Source organism: Suncus etruscus, chromosome 9, assembly GCF_024139225.1.
Source record: "Suncus etruscus isolate mSunEtr1 chromosome 9, mSunEtr1.pri.cur, whole genome shotgun sequence".
Taxonomy (NCBI): Eukaryota; Metazoa; Chordata; class Mammalia; order Eulipotyphla; family Soricidae; genus Suncus; species Suncus etruscus.
The window spans coordinates 101549328-101567597 of NC_064856.1; the positions used below are offsets into that span (position 1 = coordinate 101549328).

The following is an 18270-nucleotide window of genomic DNA, read 5'->3' on the forward strand; positions in this document are numbered from 1 at the left end:
AATTTTACACCGCTGAGCCCAATGAGAGGTCTACATCCGGGATCAGAGGCGGGGCTTGTAGACAGTGTCCAATAGAAAGCTCCCAAGAGGCTTGGGAGGCGGGGCTAAGATAACCATCGCCGGAGTTCCAACGGCGGTTGCTGCGAGGACCGGGAAAATGGCGGTCCTGGCGCCTCTCATTGCTCTGGTGTATTCGGTGCCCCGCCTGTCGCGATGGCTGGCCCAGCCGTACTTCCTTCTGTCGGCGCTGCTGTCGGCTTCCTTTCTCCTCGTCAGGAAGGTGCCCCCGCTTTGCAGCAATCTCCCTACGCAGCGCGAAGACGGCAACCCGTGTGACTTTGACTGGGTGAGCGACCCCCCCCACCTTGACAGTTCCTTGACAGCTTTTGACAGCTCTTGACAGCTCTTGACAGGTCCCAGCGGGGCCATGAATGGGAGTTGCCCCCTGAAGGACACTTGGCATTCCCTGCTTGGCTTCGCCTGGATGGCTTGGGCTGGTGGCTCAAGTCTTGCCTCACAGGCCCGGGACTTGGGGGGCTCTTGCGATCGGGGACCCTTGGCCTCCTCTCGTTCTCCTTCCTCTTCAGGATCCCCTTCCCATCCGTCGTACACGTTTGACCTTGCTTGTTCTCAGACGCCGGGGAGGTAGATAAGGCCGGTAGTCGGGGCCCTTCAGAGGCGCCGGTAGGCGTCCAAGGTCAGGCAATGATCGACAGATTTGACAGTTTTCCCCTTGGCCTCTGTCCCCTCGCACTAGTTTCTCATCCTTTCATCCCACCCAACCCTTCCTCCCTTCTTTCCTTATTGTGGGGCCACACCCTTGCAGTGCAGGGGTAGTGGGGGGAGTAGGGTGGGGTGGAGGTCCAGAAGGGTTAAGGGCATCCAGATCTGGGAAGAGGACCCGCACGTACAATGCATGTGTTTTACCACTTGAGCTCTATCAGCATCTTCTTTTCTCATTTGCTTTTTTGGGGGCCACACCCAGCTGTGCTCAGGGTATCATCACTCCTGGCCGCTGTGGGGGTGGGGGGCTTTATGGGGTTCTGGGGATCAAAGCTGGGTCTTGCACATACAAGCCAAGATCTCTACCTACTCGCTGTACTATAGCTCCAGCTTCTCTACTTCCTCTGCTCCCTCCCTCCCTGTGTTTTGGGACCTCAGGGGTCTGTGTTCAGGGTTGACTCCAGAATTTGTGCTCAGGAAGCACTCCTTGTAGGGTTCAAGGGAATGTATGTGGTGCCCCGGGCTAAAACCGGGACAGTCGCTTGCAATGCAAATGATCTGTTCACTGTACTATCACTCTGGCCCCTCCTGTCATTTCTTAATTCAGTTAAAATTTCCGGAGTATGCCGGAGTGATAGCACAGCAGGTAGGGAGGGCGTTTGCCTAGCACACAGTCGACCTGGGTTTGATCTACCACATTTAGGAGACTAAATGGGATGCTGGGGATTAAACTCAGGTGGGTCATGTGCAAGGTTAGTGCCCTATCCACTCACTACATTATCGCTCTGACCCCAGCAATGAGTCTTTTTGTATAAGGATGTTTTTAATTTCTAAATGATTTAGGATCTATTATAGATGTTTTATTGTTTGAACTTGCTTGAAAATAATCAGTTTCATTCATACGGCTTGGTGGTTGGGGAATAGTATTTTAAGGTAAGTAGTGTTAGCAATGACAGACCTCAAATTTTTAGTGGTTTCACAGCATAAACCTTATTTCATTAGATGGAAGAATCAAGCATTTCCCTTTTTCCTTTCTATTTCTCTTTCAGAGCAACCAAATAGTTGATAAGTGAATGTTGATTTCTTAGTAGTAAAAATTGAGCTAATAAATACAAAAGGAATAGGATTCTAAAATCTGTAGCAATTCCTGACTGAAATAAAACTAAACAAAGCAAAACAAAACTAGGCCTGTGCTTGCTAGAGAGAGCTCAGGGTCAGGGGCACATATCTTGGCCAAGTCCGATCCTCAGCTCTGTGTGGTCAGTCTGCCTCTCTCCTCCAGCACTGCCTGGTATGGCCCTGGTAATACCTGGTGTAGGGTACATTTGCCAGACTGAGTTTTGAACCATAAGGTGTGGTTGGATGAGTGCCACTAGGATTGGCTCGAACATTCTTGAACTCCCTAAGTACTGGAAAGGTATTATCTCCTCCCGCCCATACCCCTTTCAAAAAGAGAAAAAGAATAGTAAATGCAGTGACCAGTGGATGTTTAGGTTCTCAGATTAAAGGTTGATTGGAACCAAGGCATTTGTCTTCCACGCAGCCAACCTGGGGATCCCCAGCATCCCATATGTCCCCTGTCAGGAGCAATTTCTGAGTGCAGAGCCAGGAGTAACCCCTGAGCACTGCTCGGTGTGGCCCCCAAAACAAACAAACAAAAAAAGATTGTGGTAAAAAGGAAACTTGTGTTTTCTTATTTGGGACCAGGTAGAGAGTACCTAGTTCATTACTGATTTTTATCAGGGATTTTTGGCCTGTGCTGCTCTTGGATTCTTTTTGTACTTAACCGTGACATTTGGCATTGCTCAGTGGATTTTACGTGCTGCTGGGAAATCTATCAAGGGCAGCTCCCTGCCAGGCAAGCAAGTGTACTCTGAGGGACTGCAGAGATAGTATTGCAGGGAGTGCCCTGTGTTGCACGAGGCTGAACCAGGCTCCATCTCTAGCATCCTATATGGTCCCCAGAACCTGCCAAGACTGAGCTCTGAGTGCCACTGGGTGTGGTGCAAAACCAACCAGCAAACTACTCCTTGAACAGCTTTCATGAATTATTTTTTTTTTAGGATTGGGACTCGTTGTATTCAAACCTTGCGATTTCTTTTCCACTTTATATTCATTACTGCCAGAGTGATGGGAGAGTGAGGAGCCTCAGAACATATAGCATGAGTGAAACATGCAGCCAACGCCAGCAAGTGGGACCTTGACAGTACAGATAACCCAGTAGTCACCTGTAAATGGGGTAAAAAAGAAACGTTTTCTTTCATTGTTTTGTTATTGTGTTTGGGCCAGGTACAGCGGTACTTAGCTCAAGCTCAGTGCTTGAGGGTTACTCCAGGTGGTGCTTAGGACCACTTGGTCAGATCTCATGTACTCAGATCTCATCTTAATGAGCCTTTCCCATTATACTCTCTCTCTCTACCTTCAGGCAGAGTAAATTTTTCTTTTAGCTTTCTGTTGTCTTTGGGACCACACTTGGAGATATTCAGTGGCCAGGTGGTGCCTTGCATGTGTGAGGCCTCGGGTTCAGTCCCTGATAACAAACTCTCAGAAATTCACCATCTTGGAACTGTGAGTCCCTGGTTTCAGTCCGTGCTATCATCTGTTAATTTTGACTTTTGATTTTTGGGCCACACATGGTAACGCTAAGGGGTTACTCCTGGCTATGTGCTCAGAAATTGCTCCTGGCTTGGGGGACCATATGAGACTCTGGGGGAATCAAATTGTGTTCCATCCTAGGTTAGCTGCATGCATGCAAAGCAAATGCCTTACTGACTGCGCCACCACTCCGGTCCCCTAATTTTGATTTTTTAACTAAAAAATTGTTTTGGGGGCCCGGAGAGATAGCACAGCGGCGTTTGCCTTGCAAGCAGCTGATCCGGGACCAAAGGTGGTTGGTTCGAATCCCGGTGTCCCATATGGTCCCCTGTGCCTGCCAGGAGCTATTTCTGGGCAGACAGCCAGGAGTAACCCCTGAGCACCGCTGGGTGTGACCTAAAAACCAAAAAAAAAAAAAAAAAATTATTTTGGACTCCTGCCTGCTTTCCTTTTTTGTTTTTAAACAGAATGATAGAACATGAATCATCTTGTTCTGCCTCATTTTTATGTCTTCCTACAAATTAAAAAAGTAGATGGGGGTCGGAGAAATAGCATGGAGGTATGGTGTTTGCCTTTCATGCAGAAGGGCGGTGGTTCGAATCCCGGTATCCCATATGGTCCCCCATGCCTGCCAGGGTCGATTTTCTGAGCATAGAGCCAGGAGTAACCCCTGAGCACTGCCCGGTGTGACCCAAAAAAACAAAACAAAACAAAACAAAAAAAAGTAGATGATACTAGGAGCAAAGCAGTCTCAGGAGCATTGAGTGGAAATAAAAAATGATCAGTCTTAAATATCCAAGTCAAAACTAATGACAATAGACTAAAGAGACCCAAACCTCAAAGAGTTGTACACAAAAGGAAGCTGTTACTCTAGCAGTCCAGGGGGCAAAGGGTGGAGACTGGGGAAGCATGCTGGAAACGGGTGGAGGGAGGTCAACACTGGTGGTACACTGTCACTATGTACCTTATATATAACTGTGAAAGACTTGTAATTCACATTGGTCTCAATAAAAATTATTTAAAACAATTTTTTTTAAGTGAAAACAGGTTTAATTTAGAAATTCTGAGGAAGGGGAGAAAGAGAGTAATTCCCTAAAGAGAGTGAGTGTACGGCTTACCAAAAGGTGGAGAGAACCCTACATACTATACATCCCAGAGTGAAAGTATCATCAAGAGTGGACATATGGATGACATGTGTGGGGGCATCTTGTACATGAACCGGCAGCACACATGTGCCTAATTTTCACATTTGTCTTAAGATGTAAAAATAATTTTATTAGGGCCAGAGCGATAGCACATCCTGGAGAGTGTTTTGCCTTGAATGCCGCTGATCCAGGTTCGAGCTCTGTCATTCCATATGGTCCCCCAAATCTGCCAGGAGTAATTCTTTTTTTGTTTTGTTTTTGGGTCACACCCAGCAGTGCTCAGGGGCTACTCCTGGCTCTACACTCAGAAATCGCCTCCAGCAGGCTTGGTGGACCATATGGGAAGCCGGGATTCCAACCACTGCCCTTCTGCATGCAAGGCAAATGCCTTGCCACTGTACTATCTCTCCGGCCCTCCAGGAGTAATTCTTTTTTTTTTTTTTTTTTTTTTTTTGTGGTTTTTGGGTCACACCCGGCAGTGCTCAGGAGTTCTTCCTGGCTCCAGGCTCAGAAATTGCTCCTGGCAGGCATGGGAGGACCATATGGGACGCTGGGATTCGAACCGATGACCTCCTGCATGAAAGGCAAACGCCTTACCTCCATGCTATCTCTCCAGCCCCCAGGAGTAATTCTTGAGCACAAAGTCAGGAGTAAGCCCTGAGTGCTGACAGGTGTGGCTGAAAAACAAACAAAATAACAGGATGAAGTATTGACCATATTTCTTTTTTTTTTTTTTTTTTTTGGTTTTTGGGGCCACACCCGTTTGATGATCAGGGGTTACTCCTAGCTAAGTGCTCAGGAATCGTCCCTGGCTTGGGGGGACCATATGGGACGCCGGGGGGAATCGAACCGCGGTCCTTCCTTGGCTAACGCTTGCAAGGCAGACACCTTACCTCTAGCGCCACCTCACCAGCCCTGAAGTATTGACCATATTTCTTGTCAGAGTATTAAATTTCAGATTTCACTGTAATGATATCTACGTGTAAGAATAATAAATTCTTACACTTCAGAATGAAATGAATTCGTAATTGAAAGAATGCATAACAATAATAGATTGCAACAACTCTCTTAGAAATCAAATTTTTAGATATCAAATTTATGTCCCAAAAGGAGTTACAATACCTTCCTAAACTGTAACAACCACTAACATAAGAGATTTTTACTAATTGCTTTGCCAATTAAGTATAGTAAAACACAAATACCGTATTTTCTGGCGTATAAGACGACCCCCTAATTTTACAGTTAAAACATATGTTTAGGCCTATATTCGCTGTATAAGACAGAACGTTCCTGTGCTGCAACTGGATTTACCACAGTGAGCCAATCACAACAAGCAAAGGTTCAAAGATTATACTGTAACAGACTTCCTCTCTGACTCTGGCCAATCTGAGCAGACTTTTTACAGTTCAGATTTGGGTACATAATATTGTATAATTTGCATGCATAAAAAGCCTGCTGGATTGGCTGAGTTAGAGAGGCAGTCCGAGCAGCCTTGCAGTGATTGGTGCAGGATCGAGTTGTAAAACTCGTATGGTGGCAATATCCAGACAATTTTCGTTTAGCGGCATATCAAAACGTCGGCGTATAAGACAACCCCCTGATTTTTGGTTGATGTTTTTTGTTTCAAAAGTCGTCTTATACGCTGGAAAATATAGTACAAAACAGGAGAGAAATACTTAAATTACTGTTGTGTGTTGAAGTAGACTTAAGCCCAGCGTGTCTCTAATTCTGGGTACCAACTTTTTAAACAATAAGGTATTTTATTTTTGGGCCACATCTTGGTAGTGCTCAGGGCTTATTCCTAACTGCACTCAGGGATCAGCACTGGAAGGCTCAGGAACCATATAGGGTCCCGGGATCAGACTTGGGTTGAAGCAAGGCAAATATCTTCCCTGCTAAACTACTGCTCTGGACCCTAAAAATAAGATATTTTATTTTATTTTTTGGTCTTTTGGGCCACATCCGGCAGTGCTCAGGGGTTACTTCTGGCTCTGCACTTAGAAACCGCTCCTGGCTGGATTGGGGGACTATAAGGGATGCCGGAAATCAAACCCACATCCCTCCTGGGTTGGCCACATGCAAGGCAAATGCTCTACCGCTGTGCTATCTCTCTGGCCCCCCAAAATAAGATATTTTAAAGAAGAAAAAATTTTCTTTGTCCTTCTAAAGTCTTGGCCTGCCACCGTATAGTAAAGGCAGATTACAGTTAAGTGAAAGACAACTGTTAATTAATGTGAATACCTTCTGTATACATAGCAGATATGGTGGGGCGAGGAATGAGTACCTTAAAAGAGATGTCTTCAAACTCTGGGTTATATATCATGTTCAGTAAAGAAGAATTATTTATGGACAAACAGGACAAAAGAGCAATTTGGGCTGGATTTGGGCTGGAGAGCTAGTATAGGGGCTAAAGCATTTGTTTTGAATAGGTGACCAACCCCAGTACTTCACATGGTCCTCTAGCCTTGCTAAAAGCAATTTCTAAGTACTACTGGCTGGTTTCTCCCAATCCCCCCACCCCACCCCCCCAAAAAAAAAAACAGGAAAAAGGAGAGTGCAGTTTCATTTTTCCAAGGACATCAAACCTGCAAGGTAAACTGTTTGAAGATAAAAGCTGGTTTGATTGCAGTTTTGTGTTGTGTACTGTGTCCAGTACTTTTGATTACCTTTTGTCCTTCCTGTTAAAGAAGTTGGGAGGAACACCTTTGAAATAAGTTATGCTTTTATAAAGAGCAGGTAAAGAACAGATAACTGTTCTGTTTGGGGGCCGTACCGAAGAGTGCTGAAAATACTGTTGTTCAGGGATCACTCCTCCCCTGAACACTCAGGAATCACTCCTGGCAGTGTGAGGATTGTATGTAAGGCTGGGATCAAATCTGGGTCGGCCGTGTGCAATGCAAGCACCCTACGCTCTGTACTCTCTTCAGCCCTAACGTGACATACTATATCTGCTGTCTTCTAGTATCCTCTCTACTTTTATAAACATTTTTTTTATTACTTTTGGGGGGGCTACACCTGGTGATGCTCAGGGGTCACTCCTGGCTATGTGCTCAGAAATCTCTCCTGGCTTGGGGGACCATATGGGATGTCAGGGATCTAACGAAGGTTCATCCTGGATCACCCACCCAACGCCATACTGGTGTGCTCTCTCTCTGGCCCAACTTTTTTTTTTTTTGGTGGGGTGGAGTCACATCTGGCAGTTGTCAGGGGTTACTCCTGGCTCTGTGCTCAGAAATTGCTCCTGGCAGGCACCGGGGACCTTATAAGATGCTGGGATTTGAACCACCGTTGGTCCTGGGTCCGATGCTTGCAAGGCAAATGCCCTACTGCTGTGCTATCTGTCCAGCCATCCCCATCTGGTTCATCTTTTATAAACATTTATAACCGAATATAATAGGGACTGGAGTGAACAGCAGGTTTGCCACTTGCCTAGTAGCCTCCTCCCAACATTCCCCCCTCAAATACAATAAAAAAATTAAGCAAGCAGAACAACACAGAGTCTCTATATGTCATTTTTACTTTGTTCTTTTTTTTTTTTTTTAAACCACACCTGGCAGAACTTGGATTCTTCCTGGATCTGCACTCAGGAATCACTTCTATTGGTGTTTGCGGGACTATATGGGATGGAATCATACCGGGTTACACAAGGCAAGCACCTTACTTGCTGTACTATCCCTCAGTTCCTCCCTGCTCCCCGTTTTTAATTTGGAGTGGTGGTCTACACCCAGTGATGCTCAGGGATTAGTCCTGGCTCTGCATTCAAGAATTACTTCTGGTGGTGCTCAGGGGACCATGTGTGCTGCTGAGAATCAAAACCGGGGTGAACCACCTGCCAGACAAATGCTCTACCCACTATCTCCCTGGCTCATTTCAGATAATCTCGAACCTAGTCTCAAACCTGTGTATGGCTATAAAGTCAGCCGAGCATTATTTAGACAGCTCTTGAAGAACCGACTGGAATGCCAGGGCACAACTTTTCTTAATTGCCTAGGCACAGAAATTACATATTCTATTTATATTCCGTTCAGGTGGACAGATCACACAGCTTGTAGATAAATGCGAGACCACCAGTCTCCAGTATGTCCAGGAGGAAAGAAGGGTTGACATAAACACATTTGTCTTATTTTTGTGTTTTTTGGGGCCATACTTGACACTCAGGGATTACTCCTGGCCCTGCTCTCAGAAATCTCTCCTGGCTTGGGAGACCATATGGGATGCCGGAGGATCGAACCTGGGTCTGTCCTGGGTCATTCACGTGCAAGGCAAACACCCTACTGCTGTGCCATCACTTTGGCCTTCAACACATTTAGTATTGACATAGACACTATTCATTTTCACCATTAGAGAATATTTCTTCTTTTGTTTCTTTGGTTTTTGGACCATAGCCAATGGCACTCAAGGATTACACTTGGCTCTGTGCTCAGGAATCACTCCTGACAAGCTCAGGGAACCCAGGTTGGCCATGTGCAAGGCAAACACCCTCCCTGCTGTGCTCTTACTCCAGCCCCAAGAATATTTCTCTTAATCTTATCTTTGATTTCTTGTTTGACTGCAGTTTTTTTTTTTTTTTTTTAAGGATATTTTCTGGGAAGAGAGCTCAAAGGGTTAGAGTGCATACTTGAAGTCTTAGTTGATTGGTTCCTGTTTCATACCTACCCTTTTCCCCCAAATAAGACAGTGTCTAATATTAATTTTTGTTCCCAAAGATGCACCAGGTCTTATTTTTCAGGGATGTCTTATTTTTCCATGAAAAATGCGGTACACATTTATTGTTAAATGAAAATAAAGGAAATGTATTATCTGTATACAGTACAGTAGTATGGTAGTTGTCAACACAAACCAGACAATCTGACTCCTACAGACACCAGCCAGTCAGGGTGGCCCTAGCAACTAGTTAATGGTAAATTAATTTTTATTCTGAGACAGAGCCTATGGGGGCTTTATTTTCGGGGGATGCCTTATATTTCACCCAGAAGGAAATCTGTAAGTAGGTCTTATTTTCTTTTTTCTTTTTTTTTGGGGGGGTGGGGGGTACACCCGTTTGATACTCAGGGTTACTCCTGGCTAAGCACTCAGAAATTGCCCCTGGCTTGGGGGGACCATATGGGACGCTGGGCTAGTGCTTGCAAGGTGTGACACTTACCTCTAGCGCCACCTCACCAGCCCCAGGCCTTATTTTCGTGTTGGGTTCCTGATTCAAAAACAAAAGGTGTGAAAAACTTCAGACTAGTTGCTCTTCCTTCCAGGATTTCTCTATCCTGCTTCTATAGTATGCAGCCTGTACTCTTTGAGATTAATCTGACTGCATCTTTGTCACCTGTATTGTCAGTCTCACTTGCTCACTTGGAGCTAGCTAGTATTCTGGAAGGTGAGAAAGAATTGTCAGACAACACTGCAAGGTAGAGTATCTCTGAAAGTGGTCTTTGAGAGTTCTGAAAGGCAGCCTTCAGTTTTCATACTGTGGTTTATCACTGTGATAATTGGGTGACAGGGACTAACCCGAACAAAAGGAATATAAGGGATTTAAGGGAAATTTTCCTAGAAAATTTGAGTTTATCTGGGTTGTGATACTTTGAAATTTTATTTTTTTGTTTTTGGACCCACACCTGTTTGTGTTCAGGGCTTATTCCTAATTCTGAGCTACTGGTAGGCTAAGGAGATCACATGGGTTACCAAGGATTGAACCCTTTCAGCCACGTGCAAGGCAAATGTCCTATTCGTTGTACTATTCATCTATCATTTTAGTCCAATCAAGCTTTTTGATTCCATACCCTACCATATGACTCTTTTATACCCATTATCTCATTTCACCCTTATAGTAACATTTTGAGCCAGAGAGAGAAATAGAGGGGAAAGTAAAAAGGATTTCTGGTAGTAATATAGTGGCAAGAGTCAGAGGCCTTGGATCTCTCTGGCATGGAGGTGAAATATCTGTATATATCTAACTTCTAGATCCAATACTATCATAAGCCTGGGGCCCAAAGTGCAACAATTAAACTTAAAGGGGCCAGAGATTAGGTAGGGTGTACAGAGCATAGGGTGCTTGTCTTGCACAAGGCCAACCCAGATTCAATCTGGGCACCTCATATGGTCCCCTGAGCCCACCCAGGAGTGATCTCTGAGTGCAGAGCCTACTCAGCCCTGAGCACTGCTGGGTGTGACACAAGCCATTTCCACCCCAATGTGAACAGACCAGGAGTCAGGTTGGAGTTTAGGGATGCTCTGGTATAAGTAGTGGAGAGATTGGAGCCGGTTGGTGTGAGTGGAGGTGGAGTCATATTGTGCCTGAAGACCACTGTAAACCATGTATATTAAGATGTCTAAATGAATGAAAAATAACATTTTTGGGGGAGTCACACCTAGTGGCCCTCAGGGGTTACTCCTGGCTCTATGCTCAGAAGTTGCTCCTGGCAGGCTCTGGGGACCATATAGGATGCTGGGATTCGAACCACCATCTGTTCGAATTAGCTATGTGCAAGGCAAACACCCTGCCACTGTGCTATCTCCAGCCCTGAAAAAGAAATTTTAAAAGGCACTTTTTGAAATAGGTTGAAATAAGTTCTGGTTGGGGCCGGAGAGATAGCATGGAGGGTAAGGAGTTTGCCTTTCATGCAGAAGGTCATCAGTTCGAATCCCGGCGTCCCATATGGTCCCCCGAGCCTGCCAGGAGCGATTTCTGAGCGTAGAGCCAGGAGTAACCCCTGAGCGGTGCCGGGTGTGACCCAAAAACCAAAAAAAAAAAAAAAAAAGAAATAAGTTCTGGTGAGGCAGCCAAAGCTCTCGGTTAAAAGATTTGCTGAAAGGCACCAGCCTCTTTCTGCCGAGGTAAAAGCCTCCCCCACATCTCCTGATAGGTCATTGCTGTACCTTACCCGACTCCAGCTCTTTATTATTCCCATTCCCAGTTGCATCCTGCTGTTCACTGCATTTGTACCTTTATGATTCTGTTGTAGAGAGAAGTGGAGATCCTGATGTTTCTCAGTGCCATCGTGATGATGAAGAACCGCAGAGCCAGTAAGTCTTTCACCTGGTGCTGAGTCTCTCGTGCTCAGCCCTGCTGCCCCTCGGAGGGACTCCGGTCATGTCAGGGAGGACCATCATTCAGAGAACAAGCCCATGCCAACCTGAATTTAATTTTGGTTTTGAGGGTTATTTTTTGTTTGTTTTTGTGGAGCTGGCCACAGAATTCAGCCAGGAATGCTAACTCCTGGCTTTGTACTCTGGGATTACTCCTGATGGACTTGGGGGATCATCTGGGGATCCTGAAATTGAACCTGGGTTGTGCAAGACTAGAGCCCTACATACTGCACTAGATCTCTGGGGTGTGATCTTTGATTTTGTTTTCTCTTTTCTACTCTCCATTTTAAAATATTCTAGGAGGGGCTGGAGCGATAGGGTGCTTACTTGCCTTAGTTGTGTCTGACCTGGATTCAGGTCCTGGATTCCCATATGATCACCCAAGCCCTCCAGGAGTGATTCCTGAGCATAAAGCCAGAAGTAACCCTTAAGCTTCGCTGAGTATGGCCCCCAAACTAAAATGAAGCAACAAAAAATCGAAGTGTTATAGGAAAAGCAACCTCTAAGTAGCTAGTCAAATGCAGCCTTGCCTGACCTGTGATGTCTTTGTGTTTCAGTCACTGTGGAACAACATGTGGGCAACATCTTCATGTTTAGTAAGGTGGCCAATGCAATTCTTTTCTTCCGCCTGGATATTCGCATGGGCCTGCTGTATATCACCCTCTGCATCGGTAAGGAGACCCCAAGATTGGGTGGGAGGGATCAGTTTTCAGTTCCAAACCAGTTTCTCCATATCCTTTCCTACCTTAAAACTAATTACAGGATAATTATGTGTGGTTCTGATATAAAAATCTATGGAGGAGGGAAGGAATGTGTCAGTGACCTGTGACTGTATGAGTCTATTGAGTGCCTTGCAGTCTGCAAGGGTTGAAAGGAAATCCCCTTCCCAAGGCCTTGTATGTTCTCTGTGACACCTTTTCTGTGTTTAGTGTTCCTGATGACCTGCAAACCCCCTCTCTACATGGGTCCCGAGTACATCAAGTACTTCAACGATAAAACCATTGATGTGAGTTTCTTGGGAGCCTGTGTGGGTGACTGTAACTGTACTTTCTCCTTGTTAGGAGGAGCTACCGAGCTTTGGGGGGGAAGTCTTCTTAGGGGATCTGGAGATGGAGGGAGATCCCTGAACTCATCCCTAAACTTCATCTGGTTCTAAATCAGGCTGAATGTTGGGAGCCCTATAAGCTGGCTTACTCTTCCTTTCCTATGCATGGCAGGAAGAGCTGGAGCGGGACAAGAGGGTCACCTGGATTGTGGAGTTCTTTGCCAATTGGTCTAATGACTGCCAATCATTCGCTCCTATCTACTCCGACCTCTCCCTTAAGTGAGTAGTGCAAAGGGAGGGAAAAAGAATGTTGAGCTGACTTTCCACCCTTTTCAATTTTATTTTGTTTTGTTTTGGGCCACATCCAAAGGCTCACACATTCATGGCTAACTCCTGGCTCTGCACTCAAGAATCACTCCTGTTGGTGCCTGAGTGATAGGATGTTTGCCTTGCATGCAGCTGACCTGGGACTGACCTGGGTTCAATCCTTCCATCCCATATAGTACCCCTCACCTGCCAGGAGTGATTTCCGAGTGCAGAGCCAGGAGGGAGGGAGGGAGGGAGGGAGAAAGGAGAGAGAAGAAAGAAAGAAGGAAGGGAAAGGGAACGAAGGAAGAGAGAAAGAAAAGAAAAAGAACAAAAGATTCACTCTTGGCAGGGATTGGGAGACCAGATGGGGGTGCCAAGATCAAACCTGGGTCAACCACATGCAAGGCAAGCACACTGCCAAGCTATCCTGAGTCTCTGGTGCCCTTTCATTGTTTTTTGACCTTCATATTGCCCATTGTAACCACAGGCTCTCTCTTTCGCCCCAGATAATCTGTATTCCCACTTCACTTTGATCCATTCTCTCTCTAACTATGCTAAACAACATTTCCAGGTACAACTGCACTGGGCTCAATTTTGGGAAGGTGGATGTTGGCCGGTACACTGACGTGAGCAAGCGGTAAGGACTTGGGCAGAGCCACTGGGCGGAATCACTCTGAGCGATGCCCTCAGTCGTCTTCACAGTGGCCTTGCCCGGTCTCTTAGGTACAAAGTGAGCACTTCGCCTCTCACCAAGCAGCTGCCCACCTTGATCCTATTTCAAGGTGGCAAAGAAGTCATGCGGCGGCCACAGATTGACAAGAAAGGACGAGCGGTCTCTTGGACTTTCTCTGAGGTATAAGACAGTGAGCAAAGTCTGGGGAAAGGGCATAGAGCAGGGGTTGGGCATTGGAGTGGGCACTAGGGGGGGTCCTAGCATGGCCACTTGCTTACTTTTCTGGCTTCCAGAATATGGACTAATAATTAGATCTCGCTCTTTAATTTACCCAGCAAACAAAAAAACAACTTTGTTTCTTGGGCTGGAGTGGTTGTATAGCGGTAGGGTGTTTGTTCTGTGTGCGGCAGACCCGGGTTCGATCCCTTAGTACCACAGACAGTCCCTTATGCTCAGTCAGGAGTGCTCCCTGAATTCAGAGCCAGTAGTTAGCTCCTGATCACAGCTAAGTGTGGCCCCAAACCCACCCACTCCCCATCTTTGTTTTTTTTTGGGTCACACCCAGAGGGTTGCTAGATTTGTTACTCTTACTGGAGAGTTGGGAGAACCGTGGGGTGTTGAGGAGTGAACTTGGGTCTCCTGCATGCAGAGTTTCACTCTAGCCTTTTGAGCCAGTTTTTATTATGCCTCTCTTACTGACTAGGAGGGAAATTCTGTTTCAGGGCTCTTGTGTCTGTAGTTTATTGCTCCTTAGCAATAAATTGGAGACAGTGATACTTGTTTCACAGTCAAGTTTTTCAGGCTATAGGGCTGGAATGATAGCTGGAGTGACAGAGGTAGGGCATTTGCCTTGCAGATGGCCAACCCAGGTTTGATCCCTGGCACCCCATATGGTCCCACAAGCCTGCCAAGAACAACTTCTGAGCGCAGTACCAAGAATAACCCTTGAGTGCTGCCGGGCGTGGTCCAAAAACCAAAAAAAAAAAAAAAAAAAAAGAAGTTTTCAGACTACATAAAATAGTGTAGTCATGGTGGGCTGGAGAGATAGCATGGAGGTAAGGCACTTGCCTTTCATGCAGATCATTGGTTCGAATCCCGGCATCCCATATGGTCCCCCGAGCCTGCCAGGAGTGATTTCTGAACATAGAGCCAGGAGTAACCCCTGAGCGATGCTGGGCGTGACTCCCCCCCAAAAAAAATAGTGTAGTCATAATTTGGGAGTGGGATGGGTGTTTGGGCCACACTCAACTATGGTTGGGGCCCACTCCTAGCATGTTTGAGGGAATCATGGTACTTGTGAGTGAACCTCACACTTCAGCATGCAAGCTTGTGCTCCATCCATTTGAATCGTCCCCCTCTGCCTTGACATAGTGATTGGCAACTGATAAACATACTTAATATTATTTAAGATTTCCAAGAATTAAGTTATTTTCCTTTCATTTCTTGGCCACACTCAGTGGTGCTCAGACCATACATACTCCTGGCTTTGTGCTCAGGGATCATTCCTGGCAGCCTTAGGGGCTCTATGTGGTACCAAGAATTGAACCTTATGCACTCCACTATTTCTCTGGCTCCCAGAGTATTTGTCTTTCCTTTTCTTTTTTTCCCCCAAGTTGCTTCTGGCTCAGGGGATTATGTAGTGTAAAGAATGGAACTCCCGGGGCCAGAGAGATAGCATGGAGGTAAGGCATTTGCCTTATGCAAAAGGTCATTGCTTTGAATCCCGGAGTCCTATATGGTCCCCCGTGCCTGCCAGGAGCAATTTCTGAACATGAAGCCAGGAGTATCCCATGAGCACTGCCGGGTTCTACCCAAAAACCACAAAAAACAAAAACAAAAGATTGGAGCTCCCAGCCTCCAGTTTGGAAAACATGTGCTCCTGCCCTAGAATTATTTATTTTTTTGGTTTTTTGGGCCACACCCGTTTGATGCTCAGGGGTTACTCCTGGCTAAGCGGTCAGAAATTGCCCCTGGCTTGGGGGGACCATATGGGATGCCGGGGGATCGAACCGTAGTACTTCCTTGGCTAGCGCTTGCAAGGCAGACACCTTACCTCTAGTGCCATCTCACCAGCCCCAGAATATTTCTTTTTTACTGCTGTTTGTTTTTGGGCCACACCCGGAAGTGCTCAGAAGTCGCTCCTGGCAAGCTCAGGGGGACCATAATGGGATGTGGGGAATCAAACCCAGGTCTGTCCTGGGTCGGCAGTGTGCAAGATAAAATGCCTGTGCTATTTCTCTGGCCCCCTTAAGATACTTGTCTCTGGTTTTGATCTTTTCCTAGACTGTATCTAAATACTTCTTAATTCTCAGTGTTTGAATTCTCCTTTCCAACCGGAGCCCTGATGTCTGCATCTGTTCTGTGCAGGAGAATGTGATCCGAGAATTCAACTTGAATGAATTGTATCAGCGAGCCAAGAAGCTATCCAAGACCGGAGATAATATTCCTGAGGAGCAGCCAGAGACCCCCCGCGCGGTGACAGATGGGGAGAGCAAGAAGGACAAATAAGATCCCCGCCTTGGCGGTGTTCTGTCAATCCTAGGCACCTTGGAGGTCCTCGCGCATTTCAGTAACCACAAACACTGCCTGAGGCCTTGGGTGTTTTATTTATATTTTCCCTGCTTCTGATTTTAAGGAGGCGTCAGCATCCTCCTGGAAAGTTCTGCTGCCGTGGCCAACTATTTGGAGGCAGGGAGTGATCTCACTTGATGGAGAAGGGAGTGCTCCAAGCTTGGGCCACTGTGTCCCCACTCACATCCCTCTCTACTCCGTTGCTCTCCTTCTCCCTTGGTGGATGCAACGTGGTGCCAGCCGACGTAGATTAGACGCAGCCCGCCATAAGATGCTAGGAGCGAGTCCGCACTAAGAACTTCCCCTTCCCAGTTTGATGGCTTCCTTAGGCCCTTACGGCATGATCTGTGGCCTTCCTCAAAAAAAGCATATGCCTTTCGTGGTCACTGGTCCCGGGGAGCAGCCAGTTTTCTAAGTGAAGATCGTATTGAGAAGACCCCCAGTTTTACGGCGACTGAGGGGCCGGGGACTGGAGATGTGCGGTGTTCTACCCGGTGGTGGTGGGTGCCCGGGCTGAGGCCTCCTGGGAGGGACCGGGCTTCCGTTTGCCTCCCAGCCTTGGCCCCGCACCGGTTGGTGGTTTTCCATAATAAAGAAACTGGGATTTGCATCTGACTGCGCCTGTGTGGTGTCGACCGCGCGAATCCGGCCAGCTGAGCGACCCAGAGGTGGGTTGGGTCCCGCTCAGTCTCACTTCGAACTCGGCGGCTCCTAACTCCGCCCCCCGTGAGGAGCGGGGAAGGCCTGGGATTGGTCGGCGGGGGGAAGGCGGGCGGGCGGCGCCGAGGGCCGCTATTGGCCGGCCTGCCCGTGGGCCCGCCCCCAGGCGGGATCCGGATCTTCCCGCGCCGCTGCGCCGGAAGGCCCCGCCCCCAGGCCGCGTGCGCCGCGCTCCGGCTTGAGCGAGCGAGCGGGGCTTCGGGCCGCGGATCGGAGCTCGGCGCGCGATGGCTCCCCGCGGGAGGAAGCGGAAGACCGAGGCGGCGGAGGCGGCGCCGGCCGAGAAGCAGGAGAGAGCGGGCGCGGAGCCGCAGCGGGTGGCGGAGCCCACGGTGGTCATCGAGCACTGGTGAGCAGGCGGGGCGCGGCGGGGCGCGGGCTGGGTCCGGGCTCTGTGGCTCACGGCTCTGCCCTCTTCTCCCCCAGCACCAGCTGACGCGTGTACGGGCGCCACGCCGCGGCCCTGAGCCAGGCGCTGCGCCAGGAGGCCCCGGGGCTGGCGCTGCAGGTGAACCCCGCCAAGCCGCGCAGGGGCAGCTTCGAGGTGACGCTGCTGCGCCCGGACGGCGGCCGCGCCGAGCTCTGGGCCGGCCTCCAGAGGGGGCCCCCGCGCAGGCTCAAGTTCCCGGAGCCCCAGGAGGTGGTGGCGGCGCTCCGGAAGCACCTGGCCTAGGGGCTCGGAAGGACGCCTCGCCGCGCCTCAACTCAGGTCGGCGCGGGGCCGGAGGGCGGGAGACGGGGTGCTGTGGCCGGAAGCCCACGTGGCGCGTTCAGCTCGCGCGCGCGCTTTGTTCCCGGAACGGGCCGATTGGTTGGTTTCCTGGACTCGCTACCAACGGGCTCTGCCTTGCGCTCACTGTCCGAGCCTGCGCAAGTCTGTGCTTTAAAGGTTCAGTTAATGGCCCTGGGGGTACCTTTGCCACATTCCCATTGCTTCTCCTGTGTCTTGAGTCAGTAGATTCTGGTCGTAAATGCGACTGTTTCCTTTAGTGGAAAAGTGTCATGCATTTTCGAGAAAGTCCCCTTTTAACTTTTACTGGCAAACTGCTTACTTGGGTGGCTTTCTTGCGTGCTCATCTTCACTGGCGTGTGAATAGCCTGGGATGCCGGCACACCGACTCCTGGGTCACAAGAGTCTGACCGAGGTGTCAGTGCTTTTCTTCGGGGCTTGGGCATGTAGGCAGGCATTGGACGTCTTGAGAGCCAGCGATTGGGGCCGTGAGGGGCACTTGCCTTGCGTGTGGCCAACCCAGGTTCCATTTCCAGCAACCCAGGTGGTCTCTCCAAACATCACTGGGTGCAGCCAAAGTTAAAAAATAAGTACTAAGGGTGGCCGGAGGGATAACATGGAGCTAGGGCATTTACCTGGCATGCTGAAGGACAGACAGGGTTCGAACCCCGGCATCCCATAG

The 18270-nt window shown here is 48.2% G+C and overlaps 4 protein-coding genes across 6 annotated transcripts in view; 2 read left to right on the plus strand and 2 right to left on the minus strand.

The window, feature by feature from the left end:
- TMX2 (thioredoxin related transmembrane protein 2) overlaps window positions 1-16602 on the plus strand; it is an 81091-nt gene extending 64489 nt beyond the window's left edge. The window contains exons 1-8 of one of the 3 annotated variants that reach the window (XM_049779877.1): window positions 97-346; window positions 11417-11477; window positions 12098-12211; window positions 12470-12546; window positions 12758-12864; window positions 13466-13531; window positions 13618-13747; window positions 15935-16602. In XM_049779877.1, the coding sequence (XP_049635834.1) occupies window positions 158-346; window positions 11417-11477; window positions 12098-12211; window positions 12470-12546; window positions 12758-12864; window positions 13466-13531; window positions 13618-13747; window positions 15935-16075 (885 nt within the window). In that variant the 5' untranslated portion in view covers window positions 97-157 and the 3' untranslated portion in view covers window positions 16076-16602. Of the gene's footprint in view, window positions 1-40; window positions 347-11416; window positions 11478-12097; window positions 12212-12469; window positions 12547-12757; window positions 12865-13465; window positions 13532-13617; window positions 13748-15934 lie in introns of those variants that run through there. The other 2 variants (XM_049779879.1, XM_049779878.1) reach the window with 2 other exon arrangements.
- SSRP1 (structure specific recognition protein 1) overlaps window positions 1-18270 on the minus strand; it is a 1220984-nt gene that overhangs the window by 507754 nt on the left and 694960 nt on the right. The gene's annotated exons all lie outside the window — the stretch shown is intronic.
- The window catches only part of TIMM10 (translocase of inner mitochondrial membrane 10), a 322347-nt gene that overhangs the window by 283341 nt on the left and 20736 nt on the right, over window positions 1-18270 (minus strand). The window lies entirely within an intron of this gene.
- SELENOH (selenoprotein H) lies at window positions 17032-17531 on the plus strand. The gene is made up of 2 exons (XM_049779938.1): window positions 17032-17207; window positions 17285-17531. Exons 1-2 carry the CDS (start codon window positions 17086-17088, stop codon window positions 17529-17531), a joined length of 369 nt encoding a protein of 122 aa, XP_049635895.1. The 5' UTR covers window positions 17032-17085.